The sequence below is a fragment of the Xiphophorus couchianus genome, chromosome 10, assembly GCF_001444195.1.
Source record: "Xiphophorus couchianus chromosome 10, X_couchianus-1.0, whole genome shotgun sequence".
In the NCBI taxonomy this organism is placed as follows: Eukaryota; Metazoa; Chordata; class Actinopteri; order Cyprinodontiformes; family Poeciliidae; genus Xiphophorus; species Xiphophorus couchianus.
In genome coordinates, this window is record NC_040237.1 from 10,862,705 (window position 1) to 10,888,720 (window position 26,016).

Below are 26,016 nucleotides of genomic sequence, written 5' to 3' on the forward strand. Positions count from 1 at the left end.
CTCAGAGCCTTTCTCTTTATTCAGAACTATGCTGCGATTACATTTTAATCTTTGGCAAAAGGTATTTACCCGAGTAAATACAAATTGTGGTTTTCTAGAAATGCTTTCAATTTGGGAGGGAAACAAGCTTTCCAGACCAACCAAGTCCTTTGTGAAGAATTGCCTTCTACGTCTAAAACCCGTTTGGGCAAATTTTGATGTCCACAAACATCAAGCATTCATGTTACCTTGCAATTGACTGCTTATGGTACTTTTCCATGTAGGAAATTTGCCTCCCTCACTGCTTTTGCATAATTGGTTTAATTCAGACACAGTTAGTGTTATTTTTGCAGATTGATACCAATTCCTGTGTTTGACAATTGATTCAAATATCACAGGATTGTACCATGTGCCACACATAAATAAAGACAACATTTTACCTTGTTCTCAGCTGTACGACAGATTGGGCTGTCTTTTCATGATTTATGTGTGTGATTTCAGACGAACCTGGTGGAGAAACATGTCGAGCGGATCCTGGGCCTGGAGTCGGCACTGAGGCAGAGGGATGAGTCTCTGCAGAAGCTCAACATCCAGCTGCACAACAAAGACATGCAGTACCTGCAGCTCCACTCTGGCCCTGACAAACACAGTAAGCAGCTTTGTCCACTCAGGTACAATTAGTGGACATGTTTTACTGGACAAATTGAGAAAAAGTAAGAGCAGTCATTCCAAAGACATTTAGACGCAGGAGGAAAACTGCCCGCCTCTTGTCTGTTGTTGTAACTTTTAGAAATCAGCGAGTGTGCATTGTTTCTCATCGGCTGCTCATCTGTGCAGAGAAACAGACTTTTTGCCAGAGTGCAAATCTTTTTGTCGCTTTTTATATGATTTATGACTGGTTATAGTATGCAGATTTTTGGGATTTGTTATGTTTATGTGACTTAGCATTGCACTTTCTTTTCTTCTATTAACTTTTGCTATTGTCATTTAAATGTCTATGTTTTCCTGTGGGTTCAAATGCCTTCTGTTAGTCTTTTCTCTGCCTCTTCATGTTTCCAGACAGTCCAGAAACCTTTAGCTGTCTGCTGTGGGATCTTCATGACTGGGTCTGTGTCATGTTCTGAGGAACAATGTTCCTCATTATTTTGTTATACTTCTTAAGCAACACCTTTCTTTTCAGTCCATTCAGTTGCCTTCTGCCTCTCAGTCAGACACCATTTTAGTTTTTCTTGACCAAATCAGAGTTAAATTTTTTGGTAAAACACTGACCTGCCAAATCAAATTCAGCTTGATGTCCATCTGAAGATGATTTTATTGATATATTTAAACAACACTGAATTTTTCCATTCTACCATCGAAGCTTTGTGTGTCACAAACAAACCAAAAAGACTATGTTCAGTTAATGCCACTTATTAGGAATCTACTAAACTGAAGCAAATTGGAACAGCTGACTCAAATCCAACCTTGATGAGCAATATAGACTCATATAGACTAGAAATCATTTGCAACATTTTTGCAGTCTTTTTTTAATCAGCTGTGTTGGTGTTACTGTATACAACTACAGTTAAAACATAGTTCTAAGTAAAATCTATTCTGAAATTGAATTTTTCATGATAAACTGCACATAAACTGCGTTAGATCATATTTCTGAATGTGATATTTACCGATTCTTATGGAATCAACAGTTGAGAAAATAGTGAAAGTGACAATTTTGACAAACTGTTGGGGTTATAAGATGTCATTCACTGAAATTTATTGCAAAGAAAAATTACATTTTATTATCCTGATGAGAAAATGTTCATAATGACGATAAACAATAGCTAAATGCCTATTCTCTCTCAAATTGACTTCAGATGACGTCAGGTTAATTACTGTATGTTACAGTAATTAACAGGATTGTTACAGGATTCCTGATAATTTCCTTTATTCTCATTGTGCAAAAAAGCACAATGGAAATTAAAAACTCTCAATGGCAATGCAATTAAATGTTAAATGATAAATAAATAAGTATATTTAAATAAATATTTTTTTAAAAACATAGCAAAACCAACTAAGATCTTAAGGAAAAAATAGCAACTTCTTTAACGTCAAAGTTCCAAAAAAAAAGTTATGTAATTGATAAAAAGTGCTTTGCAGTGAAACTTCAGTCATTCTGGCTCTAATGGCATTTGGCATTGTACGACGTGTGCTGCAAATCGGTATTATTCAGCCCATCTGCACCACCAAATGATCTCTGCTGTGAGCAGTCTGCACGACTAAACGTGTAAAAGAAAAGCTACTTAACAGAGAACAATACAAATTCCTGCAAAACAAATGCGGAGCAGTGGAAACAACACCGCTCAATCTGCCGTATTGCGGAAGGACTGAAGTAGATGGGGTTCTGTCAACTTTAATTGCTTTGCATTGTGACCTTGTCAGTGACGTGGGCGGCTGAAACATGGAAGAAATGTACCAGTGCCACCTCAACAGATGCCTGTGCCATAGTAAACCCTGATGAGGAGGAGTTTTCATTCTGCTCAGGCATCATACTGGCAGAAAACTCATGGAAATTTGCATCGAATCTGTTTGTCTTCCATATTTTGTTGCTTTAAATTGTGATGTACGAATGAAAAAAAATATGTGTAGTACTAAGTTTGTACTGTGTATTTGCGCCTGTGACTGCACATACAAGTATTTTATTGAGGAGGCAGGAGCAAAGATAAAAGATGATACTGCTGTGCCGTTGCTATGTCTTCTGTAGCTCAAGGACTGTGTGAGCGGAGCTGAATCACTAGCCAGCCCACACAGATCACATCACCCAGGTACACGCTGAAAGATGCTGCCCTTGGAAGAAGTCAGCTCTTTGGCTCTTTTATAGTCATCGATTGTACAACCGTGGACAGCGGGGCGGTGCATTACTCAGGGAAAAAAAGAAAAGCAGCAATAGAAGCTCAGTGTTTATATCTTTTTTGTGCTGCGTGTTTACACCCTTTCCTCTCATTTCTTTTGCTTCCAGTGTTGGATTGCCCAGCTCTGACCCTTCAGAGCTCGCGCAGCCTGGACACCCTGTCGGACCTGAAGCTGCAGCGGCTGGAGGCCGAGCTAGAAGGGGCGCGGCACGAGGCCCAGGGGGCGTGTCAGCGGGAGGAGGAGATGAAGGCGGAGGTCGAGCGGCTGAAAGACGAGATCAGACAGCTGCAGGACGACCAGAGGGAGAGGGTCAGTGTTGCTTTGGTTTCAGTCTGGTACATGTTGTCTGGGCCATTTAAACAGACAGAAATGTACTGAACTGTAAAATATGAAAGAAAAAAAACACTCACAATAAAGTTACAGATCCTTGAAAAAGTATTCCGGAACTTTAAACTTTTGCAAATTTTTTCACATTACAGCCATAAATGTAAGTCAATTTTATTGGGATTTTAACAGTATTTCAACACAATGTAGCTCATAATTAAGACAAGTGAAAAGTGATTATCAGATATTTTTGTGGCTGGTATTTGTGTTCAACCCCCTCTGACCTGGCACCCCTAAATAAACTCCACAGCACTAACTTCCCTTCAGATGTATTTTATGAAGCAATGATGATTCTGGGTACGCCATCAGGGACGTTTTGCAGACAGAAACATGACATGTTTGGTCAGTTCTTTTACAGCAGTTTTTGTACATTTTGTCCACATTATTCTGAGCAGTAATTTTACTTGTTTTTTTTTTTTTAAGTTTTCTTAGTTTGTCTTTTGTTTACAGACATAATCTTATTCTTAAGATATTTTTATAATTAGTACCAAAACTAATGTAAATCAAAAAACATCCTGTGTGTGGCGGTGAAAGTAAATATAAGACTCAGTAAAATTATGAAAAAAATATTACTACTATAAATCATATTACTATTGTTATTTGTTATTTTTATAACAATAATCATGATATATTTTTTAAATTGGTAGATCCCAAAGAGACAAATTTTTTTTCTGAATGTACAGCAAGTAGAACAAAGGGGCAACAACTCAAAGCTTTTGCACAGTTTTGATTTTTTTTTCTTTTACTTTCTTGATGGTTCAACAACATGATAAGCTGGATGATGAAAGCCATGGGGCTCAACTTGACAGCTACCACTGATCTCTGGTTTAAAGCTGGAGGCAACGGGGCGAACAAAGGCAGAATTTAAGATTGATGTCAGATCGACTGTTCCATGGAAACGTAATTGCAATCCTCAGTGTATCTGCATTTACCACGTTTTCTTTTGAAAAAGTGACAAGAGCCTCATTGTGTTATCTTATGTGACATATATTTAAGCTGAAGATGTTTTAAAGAAAATACATTTTACAGCGCCTAAATTCAGCTGTCAGCTTAAAAGGAAAAAAAAATTCCAGCCACTTTGTCTTTGTGACTGTAAAATGGTGAGAACACACATCAATAACAGTCTTTGAGCTTGTGCTCTTCATTCTGAGAGTTTTTGTCCCTGCTGTCTCTATGCTGTCAGATTTTGTCCAATATCCTACCAGCAACCTGCAGGGTAATCTAATTTCATGCTCTACTTCTGCAGGAAATGACTTCTCCGTGCAAGCAGTGCGATGTGGAGTGGATAAAGAAGGTGGGAGATGAGCAGTAAGTGACCACCAACAATCTCTTAGCAGGAGCTGAAGGGAGGGGAGCTCATGTGGAGACGGAGACGGAAGGAAAGCGGGAGCATGGCTAAGTTAGCAAGAAGAAATACAGGCTGAGCAACGATCACAAACAAAAAAAGAGCAAGATTGAGAAATGTTTCAGCAGAAGCTCATCTCTGCTGTCCTGCTGGGATGTGCTCAGGCCTACCTCTGGGAGCCTCATTAGGAAGCAAGCAAGTTCTCCAATCACTGACTAACTGGGTTCAAACAGCTTTAACAGAGGAGTAATGTTTGGATGCTCTGGCCTGGTGAATGTACTATGCAAGGTCCCATTGGCTAATTTTCATTAAATAAAGTTTGTGAGGAGCCATCAGTAGGCAGTATTTTACTTTAGTTTGGTGAAAACGAAAGAAAGGCGAAACATTCTAACTGCATGTTACAACTGGGTCAAGTTATTTAGTCTAATTTTGATAAATGCTCTCGCAGACAGAGCAGGTGAAACATAGAGAGAGATCAAACTAAAAGCACAACAAAGGCACAAAGCAACTAAAAGAAAATAGAGATCTAGGCGTGATGAATAACAGGGTCTCAACAAAAACCATGAAAAGAGAGATGACTGTTTATATAATGACTAAAAAAAGGCATCTGATAGCATTAGCATGAAAAGACTAATAGAGAAATATTATATCTATAAATGTGAAAACTGAAGAATTTTTAGAATTTGACGGAACACTTTTGGCAAATAATAACCCTGAGCAGCAGGGGGCAGTGTATGCACAAACCATAACGTCTTCCTGTCCACTTTGCACATATTATCAATATATTTTTGGCTTAAAATCCTAATAAAGTGTTGATTCTTTCCTCCTCTCCTACCATTAACCATCAGAATAAAATCTTACACTGTTTATAATTTTATCTCTGTCTCTTACTGGAAGCGAGGGCGGTCTCTTATCTTCATCTACGTCTAAAGTTGGCCCTGACTTCTGATGTTTACAGGGTGTCAGGCATAAAAAAGGAAGAAAAAAAAAAGCCGCAGCAGGTTGGGCAACTGACTCCCACACAATGAAACCCCAAAGGTGTTTCGATGGGGAGCAAACAGAAAGTAAATGGTGCGACAGCAGTCAGAGGCTGAGTTTTTTGTGTGTGCCGAGTGTGCGGTGGAAGTCTACTACTTTTTTCCAGACCTTGGTCACCTTTTGGTTTTACTCAACAATATTGCTCACTCCCACTGAATTGCCGCTACACTTTTTCCTGGAGAATTTCTTGTAATTGGGTCTGTTTAATGTAAATTGCACAGATTAAAAAAGGAGGTTTTGTCAAGAATATTAGCACAATACATAACCCTTATAGTCAAGTCTTCTGTCTGTTAATTAGTGGTGATAATTAGAAAACCTCTCCAGTATGTAAAAGTTTTTTTATTTTTTTATTTTGTTAACAGCAACATAATCAAAGTAGCATTACAAATATTATTTTATCTTCATTTATTGTTGTTGTTGTGTTAATTTCTGCCTATTTCCATCCAGTGGTTCCACTTCGCTTCTTGTAACTGCATTTGTGGACTTGTTTCCCTCTGATGGAACCGTTAATTTGCGAACAAGCTACCCTCGTCAACCACAAGCCACAGCACTGTAGGCACCAGCAGGCACCTGGCAATTACTCCCCCACCCCGCCCGGCTCAACCTCCACTCTACCAATTCAAAACTATTCCTTTGCGGAGAGACTGACTAATCTGTCCTCAGTTTACAGAAATGGAGAGCAATTTCAAATAAATCACGGCCTGTTCAGGTGGAATTCCCTCTTCGAGTTGAGAATCCAAGCAAAAGCGAAGATTAAATCTTGTGTTCCGATTGTTCGCAAATTCTCAACTTAGTGAATTTGTAGTTTTTCAGTCATGTTTAAAATGCCAGTTGTAAAATTTAAGCTCAGCTGTCTGTTTTGAAATATTTTGCAAATTGTAATGGCGATCATTTATAACGTTCTGAACTAAAAACATGCTAATGCTATCATTAGGATGCAAATCTAAAGTTAGCATTCTAATGTCCACAAATACTTATTTACTGATAGGTTGAAACTGGCCAACTAAACTGTTAGGAAACACTTGCGTTGATGTAATTTTTTCTGAGATTTTACGTGACCTCGTGGGTGAAATGTAGGACCAATGATGAGTGTTTATAGTAGAGGCTGAAATTCTGAAAGTACAGTAGTAAAACAACTGGCTACTCCTATTTGCTATTGTATAATGAGCACAGTTTGGCCAACTTCAAAGACGCAAAGCATCACCCTGTAACTGTGGCTTGGTGTGAGAGCAGTTTGACACCTTTCTGTGTTACACTAAACAGTGCGTGACAAAATTCAGGAAATGCAGAGTGTGGGAAATAAAAACATTGTTTGATTTCAGAGAGACCCCAGCCCTTTCCAGGAGGTCAATAAAAAAAATCTGCTTCCTTTTCTTGTAATTCCTCTCAATCTCTCAGTTAAGAAAAAGAAGAGTATTACGTGCACTACTGTGCATCCTGAAGTCATGTTTCCCTGAGTGTGTGAGGGAACGTCAGATCCCAGAGGCAGGTGTGGAGACGGCTTTTCCTTTAAAACATCAGATCGGGGGTCAGATTTCAGCCTACACTCACCTCCCACTCACCCCCACAAACGCACACACACACAAACACGCACAGTACGCTTCTCCACCTGATCAATCTACTTCCACAGCCCTTTCATCAATGCTGCATTGGCATTATCACACCCCTCCCACGCACTGTAGCGCACACTGTACAAAAACTTGCACACTCGCATTCAAGAACAAAAAGAGGGGGAAAAAAATGAGCATATGCACAAGAGAGGAAATGCATGTAAGCAAATGTGAGAAGCATTTTTAGTTGCTTGGGAGACAAACAAACAACTTATTATGTCTGTGAATCTTTGCTCTCTGAGAGGGTGTAGAGCCAGGACTGAGAGGTGTTGAGCTCTGGCCAATGCCTGTTTCAAAACACTGCTAAAAGACACGAGCAAATGTGAAATGTGACATAGCATACGTGTGAAAAGGAAGAGGTGCGTCAGTTTAAAACTGTCAATAAATCTGCCACACATCAGTATTTAGGTATGAACAGCCGAAGCGGGGGTAAAGGAAGATTGCCACTTAGTTTCAGGGATGCTTTATAAGACAACATTATGCTGCGTGCTCCACCCACCATGTCCGTAAGTAACTCAAATGATCGTTTATTTTCCTTATGCAGCAGGTTGTAAAGCCACAAACAGTGATGGCCCTTCCGAGCTGAACCAATTCAAACCAAAAGGAAAGATGTCTGTTGCCAGACGGTGGGCTGAATGGGGGCTTGATACCCCCACCCTGTGTGTGAGTCACCGTAGTCAGTTGAGAAATTAGGTGGGCCATTAACAGGCACTAACTAACCATTGGAAGTTATGAGCTGTTCAGTCGCTCTTCTGGTTTTTTCAGTGCTGACTTCTCTGAAACAGAGACCCTGATTTTTATGTTAAATGAAATTGAAGGTAAACTTGTTGCATTCACGAATGTGAAGGAGCAAAAAGCTTATAATCCAGCTTTGAGAATAGATTTCTGTTAAAAAAGATAATAAAAATAAAACCTAACACTCTGTTTGTAATACTAGTACATATATATATATATATATATATATATATATATGTATGCAATAGTTGCTAAAACTAAATTAATGTGTGGGTGTGCTGCAGAACATATGTTAAAATTTTACAGTTTGCTAGCTGTGTAGGAAGGATGTTTCTTTGTTGTTTTTTTTTAGGGAAGTTTCTGTCTGTTCTGTTTCATGCTGAAAAACTCCCCATGAAAGGCAGAAGTTCTGCGTTTTTATCCATCACAATCTTTATGGAAGAATGAGATCAGTCAATTCTTTTTTAGCAAGGTCATCACATCAAAATCGTTCAACGGCGCTTCACGGCCTTGAGCACAATTTACATCCTCTTTTCAACTCTGACTTTTTCATTTATCTCAAGGCATATCTGCATGTTGTCTGGGTTCATGCTTGCCCTCAAGAGATGCTTCATGGTATGTTGAAGCTTTCGTGTAGGTGTGCTGGTTTTCATATGACACGCACAAACACACACTGTCGCATTCTGAAACTTTCAAATTATAAATCTCTTGATGAAACTAATGATAACTTCGGTTTTCTTGAAGTGCAAGCCGTTGTATAAGAAATTACTCAGATTTTTCTACGTTATCTTTGTAGATTATATGCTGGATTTTATGGTTTTGGTTTTAACCCGACAACAAGGGTTAGTATTTATCTCCTTCTGCGCCTGAATGAGTCAATTTCAGATCAAGACTGAGGAGTTTATAAAAACAAGCTGCCATATCTGATCTGACTACCTGTTTGGTTTTATATCTAATTCATCAAATGTCTTGGTTGGTTTTATATTCATCTTGTGAACAGATGAATTTACTTTCGACTTGCATAATACATTTCTGTCTCAATCTGTTTTGATGAAATTAGCTGAGAGAACGACATCTCGTTGCTATGGTTAAAATACGGCACCTCGTAAACCAATCTTTCTGGATTAGAGCTCTGGAAATAGAGCCGCTCCGTCAGCGCAGCCCCTGAGAGCGTCAAGGCACATCTTGCAAGAATATGGTGTGATTTTAAATTATGCACTTCGACATGCAATCTAAAAATATGTGCTTCTCAATTAGCCACCTGATTTGTGTGTCGCTGCAGCAGGCCTTTTTCTATTTCATAGCAGATGAAGATTAATTCATGTTCTCATTCATTTGCAGTTCCTGGCTTGGAGGGAGAAAAAAAATTATTTGCATTTTGACAAGAATTTGACTGCAATTATAGTTTAAATAACCACACAGTTGTAACACCTTAACATTGTGCCAACACTTTAATGTTCTGCTGTAACAATGATTATGCTAATTACATAATTGCCCTCCTCCTTTCTTCCTTCAGGGTGAATTTGGCTCTGGCCTACACAGAGTTAACAGAGGAAGTGGGACGCCTCCAAGCGCTGTGCTCCAAGCAGACGGAGATCCTGAGGAAGGCGGCGCAGGAGCCGGCCAGTCCAGGTTAGCGTTTATGCGTTGAAACACTGCACGTCGGAGAAAATCTGGGTCGAGACGATCCCGGTAATTTTTATTAGAAGAGCCTGGTCTTTAATCTGCAAAAACATTGCAGCAGCACTCTCTGAAACACAGTCACCACAGCTGTGTATTCATTGTGAAACTTAAACATGCAGTTCAAAAGGAAAAGCTCACCGACTCAAAGCAGGATCTCTGATTTACTACACCATAGGTGTCTTACTTAAAGTACATTGCGACATCAGACTGTATTATTATGGTACAGAATGTTCATCCCACTAATGTCCATAGAAAACATGCTGACGTTTTCTCTGGACCCTCCAGGTTTCTGCTGAAGTGCAAAGAAAAAGGAAAATAAATCCTGGGACTTGTGTGTTGCTCACCAGTCCAGGGTCTACCCTCACTCTTGCCTATGTGACCCACAAGATGGTCACTTGCGGGTCAAAACCAGGCACTGATAAAGCAGATATAAGAACAACAAGTGTGTACTTATCTATTTAGTTTCAAAGATTTTTAAAGTGGGCAAATTAGTGTAAGAAAACACCTTCTATTTAATTTTTTTTTAAAAAGTAAATTGTGAATTGAAAAGATGTCCTCAGTGAATCTACCACACCTACATTCCTTACCGCAACAACAATCTTTGGTGTGAGAGCTGTTACTGAGGAAAGGAGACTGAAAATGAGTTATTTTCAGCATTAAAGGAAGCAGTAAAAAAGAAACCAAAAAGGAAACTGTCCTTTTTGAGTGAACTGTAGGCAAAAGAGAGCAATAGTTTCAGCAGGTAAAAGTAATGATAAACAGAAATGTTTCCATGTTTTATTTAGTTGAGGTTTCCACCTGTCTGTCATGGAACATTCTTGATTTGTAAATGTTTCTGTCTGTGTGTCTAAGAAATTATGTAATTATGTTTTACAGTGACTGCTCTGAGACACAGTCTGATGTAATTTATCTAAATTATTACTGGCTGCTGACAGCAAGGAGACGTGACAAAAATACTTGGAATTTTGTTCTTATACCTTTGTGTTTTTATAAGTATTAAAGATAAAATTGGTGTCTGCAAGACAGAGACACAAAGCTGTGATCAGTTCATCTCTAAGAATTATTAGTTTCAAAATTACCAATTAAATTAAATTATAATTTAAAAAATACCAGCTATCAGAGATAGAAACTGTGTTAAACTCTGTCAGAACTGACTCATCAAAGGACCTAGTAATTGCTCGGCCCACTTTATAGTGGGTATAGAAACTACATTTGGCTAATGCTGACACACCCCTACTTTGATGAGTTATTTTTTTTTACTTACTTATTTAAAAACTAATTTATTGTAGGTTATGTTAAATCTGAAATTATTTATCATAAACTATTTTTTTATCACATTATCGTGGTATTTTAACAGGGGTGTGTAGATTTTTTATATCCGATCTGCTCTACATACACATTTGTTTCTTTCAGTCAACTCCTCCTATAGTTTACTTATTTTTCATATTGTTTCCATGCTGGTTTACCTTCACTGTTCATGTCCAAATTAGCCTTTTTGTGTTTTGCCCTACTACCAGCTTTACAATTAGTGTTTTAGATGTTTTCTATTATTAAATTAAAATTGTCACACATTCAGCCTACTTGCAGCCCTCAAGCGACACTGGGCACGATAGATTCCTAATTTTTAAATATTGTTTACATATCAATAATTTCTGAGGCATCTTAAAAAGCAAATGTAACGTATATCAAGTTTGATTCATTAATTGACATCTGCATCGTTTCTCAGTGCTGGTTGTGATTTGTGTGTTGTTTTCTCACTTAAAAAGTAACAATAGGAAATCCGAGATGCACGTTGTGGAGTAAAAGTAAAGAAGTGCTAAACGGTAGCAACACCTTTTTCTGCATGCACAAAGAAACACAGGTTGTCTCACAAGTTTGCGTCCAACCACAAACCAAGTTCGCAGAACAGAACCTGAGAGAACTTTAGCTAAGAAAACTAAACAACAACAAGGAATGTGCAGATAATATGAACGTCTTCGCCATCTATAACAAAAAACTGATATTCTTGGTGATTTGTTGGCATATTTTGGGAAATTGTGTGCAGCCATGGAAGAGTTCTTGAATGTCGAAAGCGAGTGAACGTACTGGACTTACCCCCTTTTTCTCCTCATTCGGAGAAAACTCTGAAAAGCACAAACAGCCCCTCCCCTCTTTAGCACCCTGAACCAGTGTAGCTGAAGTGACTGCAGGGCTGACTCACTCAGCAACATATCTTGAAATTACAGGAAACACTACAACTGTACTTGTGCAGATAAATCTTTTTATGGAGATTTATACCAATAGAGGAACATAAAGACCATTTCTATTAACTCAATATCTTGTTGCAACATCTGATGAAAATGTTATGCAAGATGACAGCAGCAAAAAATAACAGTGTTTTGACAAAAAATATTAAAATGTGCTGATTTATTATTGAATAGTGCAGCCATATGGGTAAGGTGAAAATGGGAGTTTGTCTGCTAAGCCCACACTGACTGTAAAACAGATGTTCAAATTTTTTTTCTTAGGGTAAAACAAAACAATTTGTTTTTACATTAGTTGGCTCGCTGTACTAATGTAGTTTTTGATATTTTACATAACTAAAATTATATACAGTATTTCATGTACAGTATGTGTCAAATATATCCTTAACATATTTGTTCCTCAATTTTTTCTTCAGTTGCACCCGAATAATTTAGAATTTAATCAGAAATAATTTTTTCACTGATAGTTCAGTTTATTTGTATTGTGCAACATTTTCTTAAATTTAGCTTCCTGGAAGCCAGCCTCATTTTGTTTACATCATTGAAGGAGTTTCAGAGATTTCTATCAATATTCTAACTTTGTTTGACTCAGTGTCTGGCCGACTATTGAATATAACTACTTCTAACTGACTGAAGAATGACATCATTCTAAATCTGTTATTATTTTCACTTTTACTGTTGCATGCACTTTACTGTTCCTGTTAAAATTTAACAACAAAATTTGAAAGTGGTGAACAAAAATAGAACCATGTAACAACATATTAGCACATATCTGTACATCCTGAAACTACAACATTAATGAAACACATGACTGAATTTCAGTATTTAGTCTTCTTTGATGGAATTCTGTCAGCAACTCACATCTTCACTTGGTAGTATTTTTTTTCAAACTCTAGCGTGCAAATGTTTCTAATCTATCACGTTGAGAGGACCTCTCCTGTCCACAGCCCTCTTTTATTGCTTTACAGATTCTCCGGCTTTAGGTTAAGGGTAAAAATGAACAGAGGAAAATCTCACTATGAATATTAACTCTATTTCAGTTTCATTAGACTCACTATAACTGGTGACAAGTGTGTGCCCAAGAAGACTGAATCCAAAGAATGTATGCAAATATTCTCCAACAAAATATTAGATTGAGGATGTGCACATTAATGCATCCAGGTCAATTTTATAGGATAAATGTTGAAAAACTATTATTATTAACTTTATCATGGTCTCATTGTTTCACATCTTGGAAATACCTGACATTTTAACAGAACTGTGTAGAAAGTTTATCTCCACTTAATCAAATGATGTGCAATGTATACTGCGCTTTATGTTGTGCTTCTACTTGGATTTGGTCAGTGTGCTAAATGGAAATTTGGAAAATCAGATTCTGATGTTCAGAAAAAAATAAAATTCTCAATAAAGGTAGAGGCAATAGATTCAACTCAGGCCTCCACATGTAGTAGTCCTACGGTTTCGTCACTTTACCATGAAGCATGAAGATGTTTGTTTTGTTTGAGGCGTCTAATTGGAGGTTTTCCGCCTTTGTCCCCACAGTGCAGCTCCATTCTCCCATCCACCACCAGCGTCACTCTCCAGTTTCCCAGCGCCACTCTCCCATCTCTCAGCGGCATTCGCCAGTGCCGCCACATCACTCCCCGATCCAGCAGCGGCGCTCTCCGGTGCTGCAGCGTCTGTCCCCCGACATGCACCGCCGCTCCCCGCTTCTGGACGTCAGCAATGGACCTGCCTCTTATTCCTACCGACCGCCCACCCAGCACCTGAGAGCCAGCTTCCAGGGTCGCCGCAGTTACTCAGAGGTAGCTGACCCCTCAGCTTACCAGTGCCCGCCTCGCTTCTCCTTAGACCCAGTCTCCACCCTGCCAAAGCCACGGCCCTACGTTGAGGGTTACCCAAAGCAGCAGCCCCAACACGTCGGCTCCCCTCACAGTGGACTGCAGCACCGCGGGTCCCCGTCGCCCCTTCAAGCTGCGGCAGGCGGAGACAGCAGTATGGTAGAGAGCTCCATGCGCCACTCCAGAGAGATGCCTTTCCCCCTGTCAGAGGTGGCACACCTCCATTTTGAGCCCCCTCCTCCTTCCCAACCCGCCCCCCAACCGCCTCAGTCCTCTGAGGATGAAGAGGAGTGGACCTGCCCCCATCCCATCAGCCCTCCAAGGACTCTTGGTGTGCTCTCTCCTGGTGTACCCAGCAGCGTCATGAGGGGCCCGGCATCCTGCACAGCCTTTCCCATCCCTCAGAGGCCCAATAACCTCACCTGCCATACCCAGCAGGTGTACACGACATCAGAGCATGCTCAGTCTTGGCCTTCCATTAACGTGAGTTAATAAGAAGTTCATTACGTGCCATTCTTCACACTTATCTGTTCAGTCAGACTTGTTCATAGGAGTTCATCTCAAATTTAAATGATCTGACTAAATATTTTTGGACTGATAATATACAGAAAGTACATAAATGTAGTGGTATTTCTCAATATTAGCTCACATTTTTCTGTTTTTTTCTCCATTTTTCACAAAATAACCAGTACTTTTTGTGAGGTTCGCATCTTGGTTATGTAAAAAACATATATAGAGATGTATATAAAGCAGGTACAACTCTCATACTGCCCTCGCAACCAATTAAAATGCAAGAAATTATCGGACAGAAGCCCTCTATTCTCAGCAGTAAGTACTTAACACACGGTGATGCCAACTTCCTATTTAGCTACATGCATAAAGGCAATAGAAAACTTGTTGAGGGCAAAACTTACAAATAAGTTATATTTTATTTCCTGAATGCCTGCGCATACTCTGTTTTTTAATGCTAAACAAATATAAAAGTATATATTATTTACAGTTTATAATTAAATACAACTGTAAATTGTGTTCAGCTCATGGTTTGGGCACAAACAGCCGCAGTTGCTTATTTGGCCCTTTGGGAAAAATATTCTGCCTTGGCCGAGAGGAGATGACAGGGTGGCATCTTTAGCTCACAAAGTCTCCATAGCAACCATTGGATGCCATCTACATGTCAACTGGGTATCTGGAGGACATGCCTGAAAAAGCATTTTCTGTCCTGCCATTACAAGGAGACATCTGTAGAGTTCACTAAACTTTCTTAAAACAAAGATTGATTTGCTCTGCCGCAATCACCCCAGGCAGCTTGGCATGAATGAGTATGTGGAAAATGATTTCATGCTACCTGTACAGTAGAGGATCTGTGGTGCTGTGAGTTTTTTTATTTTCTACTTCAAAAGCTATGAGAATATTTTTGAAATGCATAACATTTCTTTAAAATACCAGGGGTTCCTAAATAAATAATTTTTGCAAAGTGTAAAATTATTTATTTTACAATTTGCAGACTAGTATTGCAGAGTAGTAGCAATACCAGTCTGCAATTATAGCAAACTAGTATTGCAACTAGTCTGCTATATTTGCAGACTAGTTGAAAGTATAGTAGAAGACATTTTGTTCAAACCAAATACTGGTTATTGTGATTTTTTTCCCCCTCAATTAGATACATTTACTCAAATTACAGAATGAATTGCATTCTTTACTTTTCTGTAACAGATTATACACCTATAATATTTTTCAGAAAATTTTTAAAGTGCGGAGTGAGCTGTACCACTGTAATAATGTGCAACCACATGTTTCAGGTATTCTGAAAGTACAGAGTCGCACTTATCGAAACAGGTCCTCAAACGGCCGTGTTGTATTTCATCATGTCTGCAGCTTGCCTTAGAAACTCTGAACTTGGTTGATTAAATACTAAGCAGCTTTCTAGCCCTAAAATGTTTTCTATTAAAAATAGTTTTCACACTATATTTCACAATCTTCTTGATGACTTTTAGTTTCGTTGGGAGACTCAGACAGCACATTGTGAAATCGTCTTATTTTCTGAGAGAAGAGAAGTTTGATCAAACTCTCATGACTGTGCATGATGAACAGAGATGGAGTCAAGATGTTAAGTCTCAATTAGCATATAAAACAAGGAAACAACCTTTTTGGTTCACTCCAGAGCAACTACAGATACTTTAAAGCAACTCAAAAGTACAAAGGCGTGCTGTAAAAGTAAAGAAAGAGCATAGAAACCCGTCTATAAAAAATAAATGCAATCAGCGTAGACTGGTTAGCGGTATTTATGTATCAAGTCCGTTAATATTTTCCATCACATAACTTCTATTGTTTCAAGTGTTTTTAAAGAGCTGTTTAATTAGTGTGAGAGTGACATGAGTTTAGTTTACGTTTTTTGAAGAACAAAGTAGGTTCATGGCCCCTTCCCCACTTATTGCTGTAAATTGCTTGTTACCGCTACTTGAAAGAAGGCCACTATGCATTTTCCACCTCTTACAAGAAAGACAAAACCAGCCATTTTGAAATATTAATAGCACCACCCATCAGTCTTACTAGAATAATGTTGCTTTGAGTAGTTGGAGAGCTGCACAACTTGATCCAATAGCCAATCTAGGTCATGTCTGCTTGTACTTGTGTTGGGATTGAACGTTTCGGAACCACCTATCATATCCGCTACCATCTCAGTAGAAGGAACAGAATGGCTCAGGAACTGGTTTCATCTCTAAATGAACTGAAACTTATTTCTGGACCTGTGCAGGAATCAAATTGAACAAAAAAGAAAACATTCCATCTTAATTAAATTAACTGGGTGAGTCTGAGCATTATGCAGATGAAGGAAAAATAAAATAAAAATGTTTCCAGCATCTTTCACATAAAAATTAAAAGGGACAAAACAAAAATATTTATCACAACCAAACCTCCAGAGGGTGACCTGTGCTTGGTTCTGAATAGTTTCGGGTAAATTTCTTGCTAGTTTAGTTTTTTTTTACTAGTCTCTTTCATAAGCTTTTGGTGAAGGAGTTGACATGAGGGTCTGATCAACCATTCAGAAGCCAATGAGAGAAATTAATTCTATTTTTTTTTTTTTTTTGCCCACCACATTCTAAAAACTAGAGAGAAAAAGACGCAAAGACTATTTTTCAAAAGAAACTGCTTGGAGCTTCTTTCACAAAACCATGCGACTGAATGCAATAAAGGTTCACGATTTAGTGTTTCATACCTTAAATTGGGAATTTTTTTATTAATGTAATGGGACTTTAACACACATTGGCGGCAATTCAGGCAGGTATTTCATTCAGCATAACACTTTGAGATTATTGACACCTTGATAGTCACTGAGGATGCCGTGTGGGCAAAGGGATTGTTATGACTAATTGAAAAGTTCTGTCAAGAATACAAGTATGTTAAAGGTGACTGGTGAAACAAAGTCCTGTGGGTGAAAGGTCAGACCTGTTTTTTTTTTCTTTTTTCACTGCACTTATTAAACTGTGAGAAACTCATCACATCCCATGCATAAATCTTCAGCTCTGAGTGGGACAATAAATGTAATTAATTTATTTTTTTCAAAAAGCACGTAAGATGAATAGCTGTTGATTATAGCATAAAAATCTAAATTCACCCTTTCTTCATATTTAGCTTGTAGGCAGACAGACTTTCATTACAGCCAGACATGTGCTATTCAGCAATAGTCTTAATGGTTTAGCACAATGTAGCTCCACATGAAGTAGAGGATTTTGCTTTTTCCACACTGACTCAATTATCCATGTGAGTGACTTAGCTGCAGTTCACATGTGATGTTTGAGGAAAGACTGATTTCTTGTGTGTGAGTGTGTTTGTTTTTCTCTGCAGCTCTGGATGGAGAGTGAGGAGAACGATATGAGGAGCTGCCCTCTCTGCCAACTGATTTTCCCCGTCGGATATCCCGACGACGCTCTCATCAAGCACATTGACTCCCACCTGGAGAACAGCAAGATATGATCGCCATGGGCCAAACAACCCACACATCTGCTCTCTTTCCTCTTACAGGTTGATGTAAGAGTGCAGCCGATCTGTCCAAATAGAGAGACACATGTAGGAATCACATTTAGGGGGTAAACCACTTAGATTTGTGTCATAATCTGTAGAGATAGAAAACAGAAAGGATTTTATTTTCTTTGAGAAGTTATGAAACACAGATCCGTCTTGGATTTGTGGGCCCATTATTAGAATTCTTTACAGACAGATCTGCCTCTTTAATCTCTGGATCTGATTGTTTGGCTCTTAGTTTGGTTGTGAAGTTTGAATAAAGTTTGAGATACCTTTTTATTTTTCCACTTCGTGGTGTAGTACGCCTTTATTTAGCCAAGTAGGCCAACCCTGATGCATGAGAGGCACACTGGCAGGTTCAAGGGGTCAGCACGCCTTAAAGTTAGTTCGTTTTTATCAGTATTTATTTAATCAGGGAGATTTGAGTAATTAGTCTGAATACCATGTAGATTATTTTGCAGTTATCCTGTTTAGCAGGAGCCAAGGGCAAACAAAGACCTGTAGGAATGTGCTTTTTGATTGTGAAAGAAGTTTATTACTAAGTGACACGGGTAGGGAGATTTTACTAGGTTACTTTTTTTTAACAAACAAAACAAGGCAGTTACAGGAGAATAAAGCATTCCAATTTCACATTTACCTTCGAGCAAATGACTGGACAAGCTGGAGAAAATGAACCTGAATCCATCTGAGTGCGTTTATTTTACACAAAAACAGTTTTGATGATGCCCTGCAGGGAAGGGCTGCTGTGAGGAAATGTCTTCTGTTTTTTTAATGACAGTGAAATTATAGTCAGAATATTCCTTTTATGCTTGCGGCCTGTTCAAAAAGTATCCTAGCAGTTTAAGTTAACGTAGCCTAGAAAATGTATTTGTTGTCAGTGTCCATATACATCGATCAGCCACAATGTTAGTGAAGTCTGATTATCTTTGACCTGGGAGCAAGAGAATGGTGAATTCTGCAGGATGGTAATCGAAATTAGCTTGAGAAATGATGACTGTGTCAGAGAAATATCAAGTTATTCCATCCAGGAACAACTTTAGCTTCTCTAGTTTATGTAAAAGTTAGTTTACATTGAGGGTCAGTAAATTCACAGGAGATAAATAAGCAACCAAGATTTAAATGTGGGGAGCAAAGTTTGGCCTATCAAGGGTTCTGATGCATGTCAAACGTTAAAGTGTAGACTGTATAGTCACAAATCAGTCAGGAGCTTAAAAACGGGCTGATCTGGAACTGGATCATGGAGCAACAAATGGCTAGGTGAATAGTTCTTTTTCTTGTGAGCAGATGGCAACAAAGAAAGATGGAGAGTGGGAACTTTTGGATCTTGTGGTACACAACACCTACCTAATCGTTGTTGCATGTTCATAGCAACAGCAGCGTCCACTTCAAGAATGATTACATGCCCTGAAACATCACCTGTGTGATGTGTTGGACAATTACTTCCTATACACCTACCTTACATCCTTGTGAACTTCTGCACAGAGGGCACCCGTACCGCATTAGGGAGGTGCTTTGACGGTTGAGACTGATTGATGTGTAGATTCTCAAGTGTCTAATTTACTTTTTATTTTGTCTACATCTACAAGACAAAATCTGTACATGAAGATATATTTTTGCAATGTTTAAATGTTTGTACACCACGTGTGATATGTTGGTGACAAGTTTCTCTCATGTGTTTGCACACCACTGTAAATGTAAATGGGAGACAATGGTCAAATTCCCACCACATGAGGTACTTTTCTGTACAAAGGCAAAATAGTCCAATGGGGAATCTCCTCCGTCTTCCTCGAGTTCCAACCTTCATCACAGTTTGATGTCAAGAGGCCCAGACCACCTAACAAAAAAAAGTCTAAAAACCAAGCTGCATGAGATTTCTATCCGAAATACTTTAACCGAACAGATGAACCGGCTCCTGGCAGCAAAGTTATATTTGCAGGGTTTAAGAAAAGACAATACTCTTCTTTTGATACCTGGATTTATTTATTTTTAATCACTGAGGTGACTTAGTTTAAGATCTACTTGTGGTACTTGCTCTTTTTAAAACTAAGAAGGAAAAAGAAACAATATCATACTGATGTCACTTGCTCTGAGGTTTTCAGTCACAAGCATTTTGTATGTGGGAGTGGGGGATCTCACACAGCAGCCCATTTCTTTTCACTGGCTAAACGTTTTTTTTTTTTAAAGAGATGAAATGCTGTGGATTGGAGTTATGCAGAACAGTGACAGTGGCAGAAACGACTTGAAGTATTTTCAGGAAAGTTGCAGAATAGAGTTCTGGCTTTACTGATAAGGTTTGGAGAAAGAAAAAAAATATCCCTTGATAGTTGTATTAGATTAAAGGACAACTCTGCTTTATTACCTTTATTATTACCTTCAGTTTATGTGGCCACAGGGATGGCCAAACGTTACTCAGCTTTCCCTCATTAAAACCATCGGCACGCATTGTGTTGTGTTACATGTATTTGTGAACATGCTCCTTTGCTCTTTGAATGTTAACAACACCAAGAAATACTCTATTATCTGATTGTAAAAACAACAACAGCTTTCATATCCTACTGCTCTTTTGACTTTAAACTGGAACACTGTTAAATGAAACACGGCATTCCCATTCCCATCCCCAGATTCCTATTTCTTAATTCCAGTTTCTCATAAAACATAGGATTATAAGATGACCTGCACTGACACGGCTAATTTGCAAAAGCTGCCTGGTAATGATCTAGCCAAGTTGTTAGAAACACTAAAACAAGCTAGCACTACTTTTTCATTTTCGCTTTTTAACTAATGTCTTGTAAAATACTATTCATACAATACAATGCTTTAATTCAATGCTTAAGAGAAATATCCCAAATTGTTGTAAAACTTTTGAGATAATGACTTCCCACAAATAAAACCAAAATTTCAATATTTTAATACATATCTTTAAGGGTAGAAAAATATATTTTCAAACTTTTAGTGATTTTTTTTATTATCTAAGTCCAATTTCAAAGGCTAATGAAGCCTCATTTAAACTAGATCATCTGGAACGACAGAGCTTTAACATTAGAGCTACCTGGTAGAAATCAAGCTTATTGAAAAAAACTAATGTTAAGTCACCAAACTGAAAATGTTTTTACAAGATAATTACTAAACAGCATTTTAGCTGGCTAAACACAAAGTTTTAACAAGCTACGCTTTACAAGCAGACTAGTGTTGCGCTTTATTTTCTTTTTGTAGCAATAGCTAAGGAACAATCCAGTTTTAATTCTGACTTATTAACTTAATTATTAAAAGTAAATACATTTTCTGAATTTTTGAATAGTTTTTCATATAAAGTAATGTACAAATAGCTAAAAAGCTATGCCCAGAGATTTAAAAATACTGAAGTTTAGTTATTTTAGCTGACCTCTTGAAGTGACAGTTACACAATGAAAAATCTGTGTAAAGTACAGACTTTCAGTTTTATATTCAAAACCAATGCCAAGATTTAGAAATCACAGCTCTTTGTTATGTGAAACCCCCTTTTTACAGAAATGACATTAAATAACGTCAGCCTTCCATATCCTGTGTAAAACAAACACTTGGGAGTTTCTATTCCTAAACATTAAATTGTCAAGCAACAGCTAATTATTTAATTAGCTTAGGCTTGCTGATAAAACATTCTCATACACATAAGAATCCTTTGCATCATTTTAATCTCCTACAAGTTCATGCGTTCAGGGGCAGAACTGAGAAATCTACAAATAACAACCTCTCTTTCCTTCTTTTCTTTTTTGGGGGGACGTGGGTGGTGAGGAAAGCAGTGTTCACCACCGCCGCCAACCAGCTTCCTGGGGGAAACCCTGAGAACTATTCTGAATTTCACAAGAAACAAGTGAAGTTCGAAGAAGTCTAAAAAAAAATTTTCACCCAATTCGGTTACTTTTACATCAGCCATAACCATCAACGTCACCTCATTACAGTTCTTCTGGTTTATGTACCGTTTCTTTTTTGTCTTGTTTTTTTTTTTTCTTCTTTGCAGTAGCTATGTAAATTGATCAAACTGTATTAAAACAGAATTGTCCTTCAAAGCCTCCCCATAAGCTTGAGGCTATATTTGACCCTGAATTTAAAGGGGTCCCCATAGCTCACGTATTCTCAGCTGTGTGTGCAGTATGTCCTTATATTATTGTGTGTGAAAATATTTAGAATTTTGTACAGTTATTTTGCAAGTGTTTTAAGACTGATGCAACATGTACTTTATTATTCCACAACTTCAAATTGGAGTGTATGTAAATCTATATATCTATGTATAAATCCACAAGAGTAAACATGAATTATATGCGAGTAAAATCCCTACAATCTTCCACTATTACTCACTATGTAGTGATATGTCTTGTAGTGCATTGTTATCACAGCCAGAAGGTGAAAATGTGTTCTTGAAAGTTTCAAACACTTTAGAAAAAGGTTTATGATTTAAACAACAAAAAAAAACCCCGAATTAATTAAATGATATTCCAAAAGGTTAAGTTACAGGATGCACAGTGCCTTGCAGAAGCTTTCATGTCCTTTATGGGTTTTTCACATTTTATCATGTTAGTATTTATGTATTTCTTTTGGTTTTTATATGATTATAACTCTGCCATCCCATTTTACATTGATAGCCCTAGATACAATTGAGTGGAAACCGGTTGCCTTTAAATGCCACCAAAACTAAACTTTGAACTTTACTGTGCTGAAAACGTCACCTGGAACAAACTATCCTAATCATGTGGCAGCATCACACTGTGGGACGCTGAATTGAAATGCACACTGCACTTTTTTTGAAAACCATCTGCCCTTCTTCTTCATAGTTATGCACAAATTTGTGTTGGTTTATCACAAAAAAAAGCAAATAGAATGCATTAATTCATTTGGTTTTATTGTGACAAAAGATGAAAAATGTCTATAAAGGGTATAATTCCTTTTGCCAGGCACTGTAACTGTTGTTTTTAAATATCACTTAATTCATTTTTTTAAAGGCAGAAAAGATGTTTTGCGGTTTCAGATTTTTTGAGCACTACATGCATTTCTTGGCCTCCAAACACAGGATCTAGGTCTGCTCCAAACCAAAGAGAACAAATTGCTTCCTGTATATTTTGAGCAAAGAAAAGTCATTGTCTGAGGCGTGTGCGTGTAAAGACCCTGCATTGTGGTTATTGAAGCTGGAAGGTTCACGACCACAACGTGCTGGCCGGCAGCTGCAGCGCAGAGTGATTGTGCCCCTGCATGAGCTCGTGAAGTGATGCACATGGATGTTTGTACTGCTGCACATCTGCACTTACACAGACCTCTCTTAGGTCAGTAAGAGTGGGGCTTAGAATCGCTGCTTTAGGTTCGATTATTGGTGTTCAATTACAGAACTTTAACCTGTGACGCAATCTTTTTTTATTATTATTATTATTTTGACGTGCTTAAAGCAAGCGGACTTTATAGTTCACTCAGGACAGAAGTTGATGTAAAGTGCAGTGTGAAGATAAGGTACGATTATTACTTTTTTAAAAATGAAATTTCACTTGGAATTCTGCTCAGAAATCCTCAGGAGACAAACAACATGGTCCTTTAAAACGCTCGAACAAAAAAGAAAATAAAAAAGTCATATTCTTCTAAAGCTCCACTCATCTATAAGTACCTCTGTGAGTCAGACTGTCTTCGGTTTCTTTTTCTGTGGGGGTAACCTTGAGCACACACTGGGACCTCGGCACTAATGAACTCCCCACAAACACTAATGAGAAATAATGTCTGTGTGTAAAACTAATGTGTGGAACAACAACACCACTGGCATTCACCAACTCTAATATACAGAAAAAGAAATCTGCCACTTAGGTCCACAAAATGTTTTCCTTTATATATCTGTAAATATTCCTATTAATAAACTTGCACTGAAATAACATGCACACTGGCTTTCTTTGTAAGCTTTTTGTGACGTTATGGCCTAGCAGGATGCATCTCACATCCTGTTGATGCAGTAGCAGTATTTTAGACGCACACAAAGCCTTCCACATTTATTAGCAGCACTGGTACTGTTTAAAAAGCCTTCAAATATATTAAAGATTTGTTTCATGCTCACTATGTCATTTTTGCTGCAGTGCTTTAACAGTAAGCTTTGGAGATTTTTCTTACCTCCTTTACCATCTAGCTCACCGTATCTAATGGAAAAATAGACTTGGGTCCTCCTCCAATCTTTCAGTTTCATGTATTTTAAACTTTACATTTTTGCTGTGCCCTGTACATTTTGGCTCTCACTGTACACATGAGTCATTTTAGACAAGCATTTATTTTCTTCTAGCTGTTTTGAAGAGTGGCTAATGCCAAATTTACACCCCAGAGAAAAAGAAGGCTGCAGATTAATGGTGAAAACAATGTTATAATTACAATATACAAGTTGTTTGAGAAGACTTAAATAGCAGCACATTTAATTCGTTACGTAAAGTCGGCATGACCTCTAACATGATAAGGTTTAGTCTTTTAATTGAATGTGTATTTAAAAGGTCATTTGTTGCACAATATTTTCTAATGTTACTGGAACTGCAAGGGTGCTGCTATTTTTTGCCTCAGATCATGTGATATGGCGTTTACACAACAAAACGCTACAAAAACAAGAACTCCTAATCAGCTGTGCTTATCTGTTCAAGGAGGCAGCAGTGCTCTGTTGAGAGCTGAACATGTTTTTAGTTTCAGTCAGGCTTGAAGCCGCTGCTGAGAAGAAGCAAAAATAATATTAAAAAACCCAAAACAGAATCACGTCTCTCAGGTGTGGCAATACTCCGCAGCAGTCAGATCAATGTCAACAAAGAGAAAGAGAGAGAGCCTTGATTGCAGTTACAGTTTAAAAATACAACCATGAAACCTTGAACAATAATTTTTATTTATTTATTTATTTATTTATGAAACAATAGAGAGCTAAATGTCAAATATACAGAAGATTCTTTAAAAATGTTGTATTGTGTTTGACGATTTGGAGCTAAGTTGCACTTGTAAATAATTTAGATCATATTTAGTTGTTGAAGTACAGGGTTGAATGACGTTCTCATTTTTTATTTTACAACCTCAAATCTCAAAAATATTTTTTATTGGGATTTAATTAGACAACAAAAAGTAGTGTATAGCTGTTAATGCGGAAGTGAAATGATACATTTTACATTTTTAATGAAAATCTGAAAAGTGAGGCATGCTATTTGTCACAGTTGCTTTGAGTCAATACTTTGTAAAACCACCTTTTGCTGCATTCACAACTGATATTTATTTGGGTTGTGTTTCTTCCAGTCTTGCAGGCAGACATTTTTGCCAAATTTTTTGGCACCCTGTTTTACTGAGGATGGATTGTTCGCTGCGATATTCAGTTTTAGGTTTTGGCCACGCACAATGTTTTGCACGCGGACCTAAAAATTCAGTTTTGATCTAATTTGAACAAAGAGCCGTTTTCTGTTCCCCCCATGTGGCTTATGGCAAAACAGAACAGCAATTATTTGTGGACTGCATAAAGAACAAAGTTGGTCTTTCAGAGTATAGTATAAATAATTAAATATTGTAGGACTACTTCTTAGCCATGGCTATGCACCTAGCAGATATTATCTTCAACAAAGATCACAGCATTTTTAAATACTGTGTTTTTGGGCCCAAAGCGTCACTTTTTAAATAGACCCGTCCCTTTACTGGAAGTGCTTCTGACGTAGAAAACGCTGAAACTGTGTTTTCTAAGAAGGCTGTTCTCTTTACCCCGGGTGATAGCTGCCATCCTTTTCACCGGGCTCATTTCCTACATCTTTAGCTCTCTGCCGCTAACCTCAATACTTAGACTACATCAGGAAAAAGAAAAACGCGCACACCCATCCGGGCCACAAAACCACAAACACCGCTAGGTTTACGTGTAAAGCTAAAAGGCAGAGGGCGAGCCTGCAGTCAGAAGTAACAGAAACCTCACCAGCTCTGTCAATAATTATGAAAAACAAAGACGTTTTCTGCTCACCGACTGAAAACAACAGTTGCCTCCCTGTGCTTGTATGACCTCCCAGATGCAGATAGAAATAAAGTAAGCACTTTAGTTCTTTAAAAAGCTCTCAGAAACAGGACTGCAGACACTCTGATCTTAGAAGTTGAACTTCTTCTTCTCTGTATTTCCAATAATCTCTTGACTCTAAACAAGCAAGGACATATTTTCAACATCATGTCCATGTCCGAGTAAATTAGAGTATAATTGAAATGTTTGTTTATTTCTATGAATCTGAAAGTGAAACAGTATGTAGAGTATA

At 38.0% G+C, this 26,016-nt stretch overlaps 1 protein-coding gene across 1 annotated transcript in view; it reads left to right on the forward strand.

Annotated features, from left to right (window-relative positions):
- The window catches only part of tbkbp1 (TBK1 binding protein 1), a 63,225-nt gene extending 39,564 nt beyond the window's left edge, over window positions 1–23,661 (forward strand). Inside the window, exons 5-10 of the mRNA XM_028029958.1 lie at window positions 481–628; window positions 2,975–3,177; window positions 4,499–4,560; window positions 9,497–9,612; window positions 13,449–14,230; window positions 17,594–23,661. Coding sequence (XP_027885759.1) covers window positions 481–628; window positions 2,975–3,177; window positions 4,499–4,560; window positions 9,497–9,612; window positions 13,449–14,230; window positions 17,594–17,722 — 1,440 coding nt within the window. The 3' untranslated portion in view covers window positions 17,723–23,661. The remainder of the gene's footprint in view (window positions 1–480; window positions 629–2,974; window positions 3,178–4,498; window positions 4,561–9,496; window positions 9,613–13,448; window positions 14,231–17,593) is intronic.
- Window positions 23,662–26,016: the final 2,355 nt, after the last annotated feature.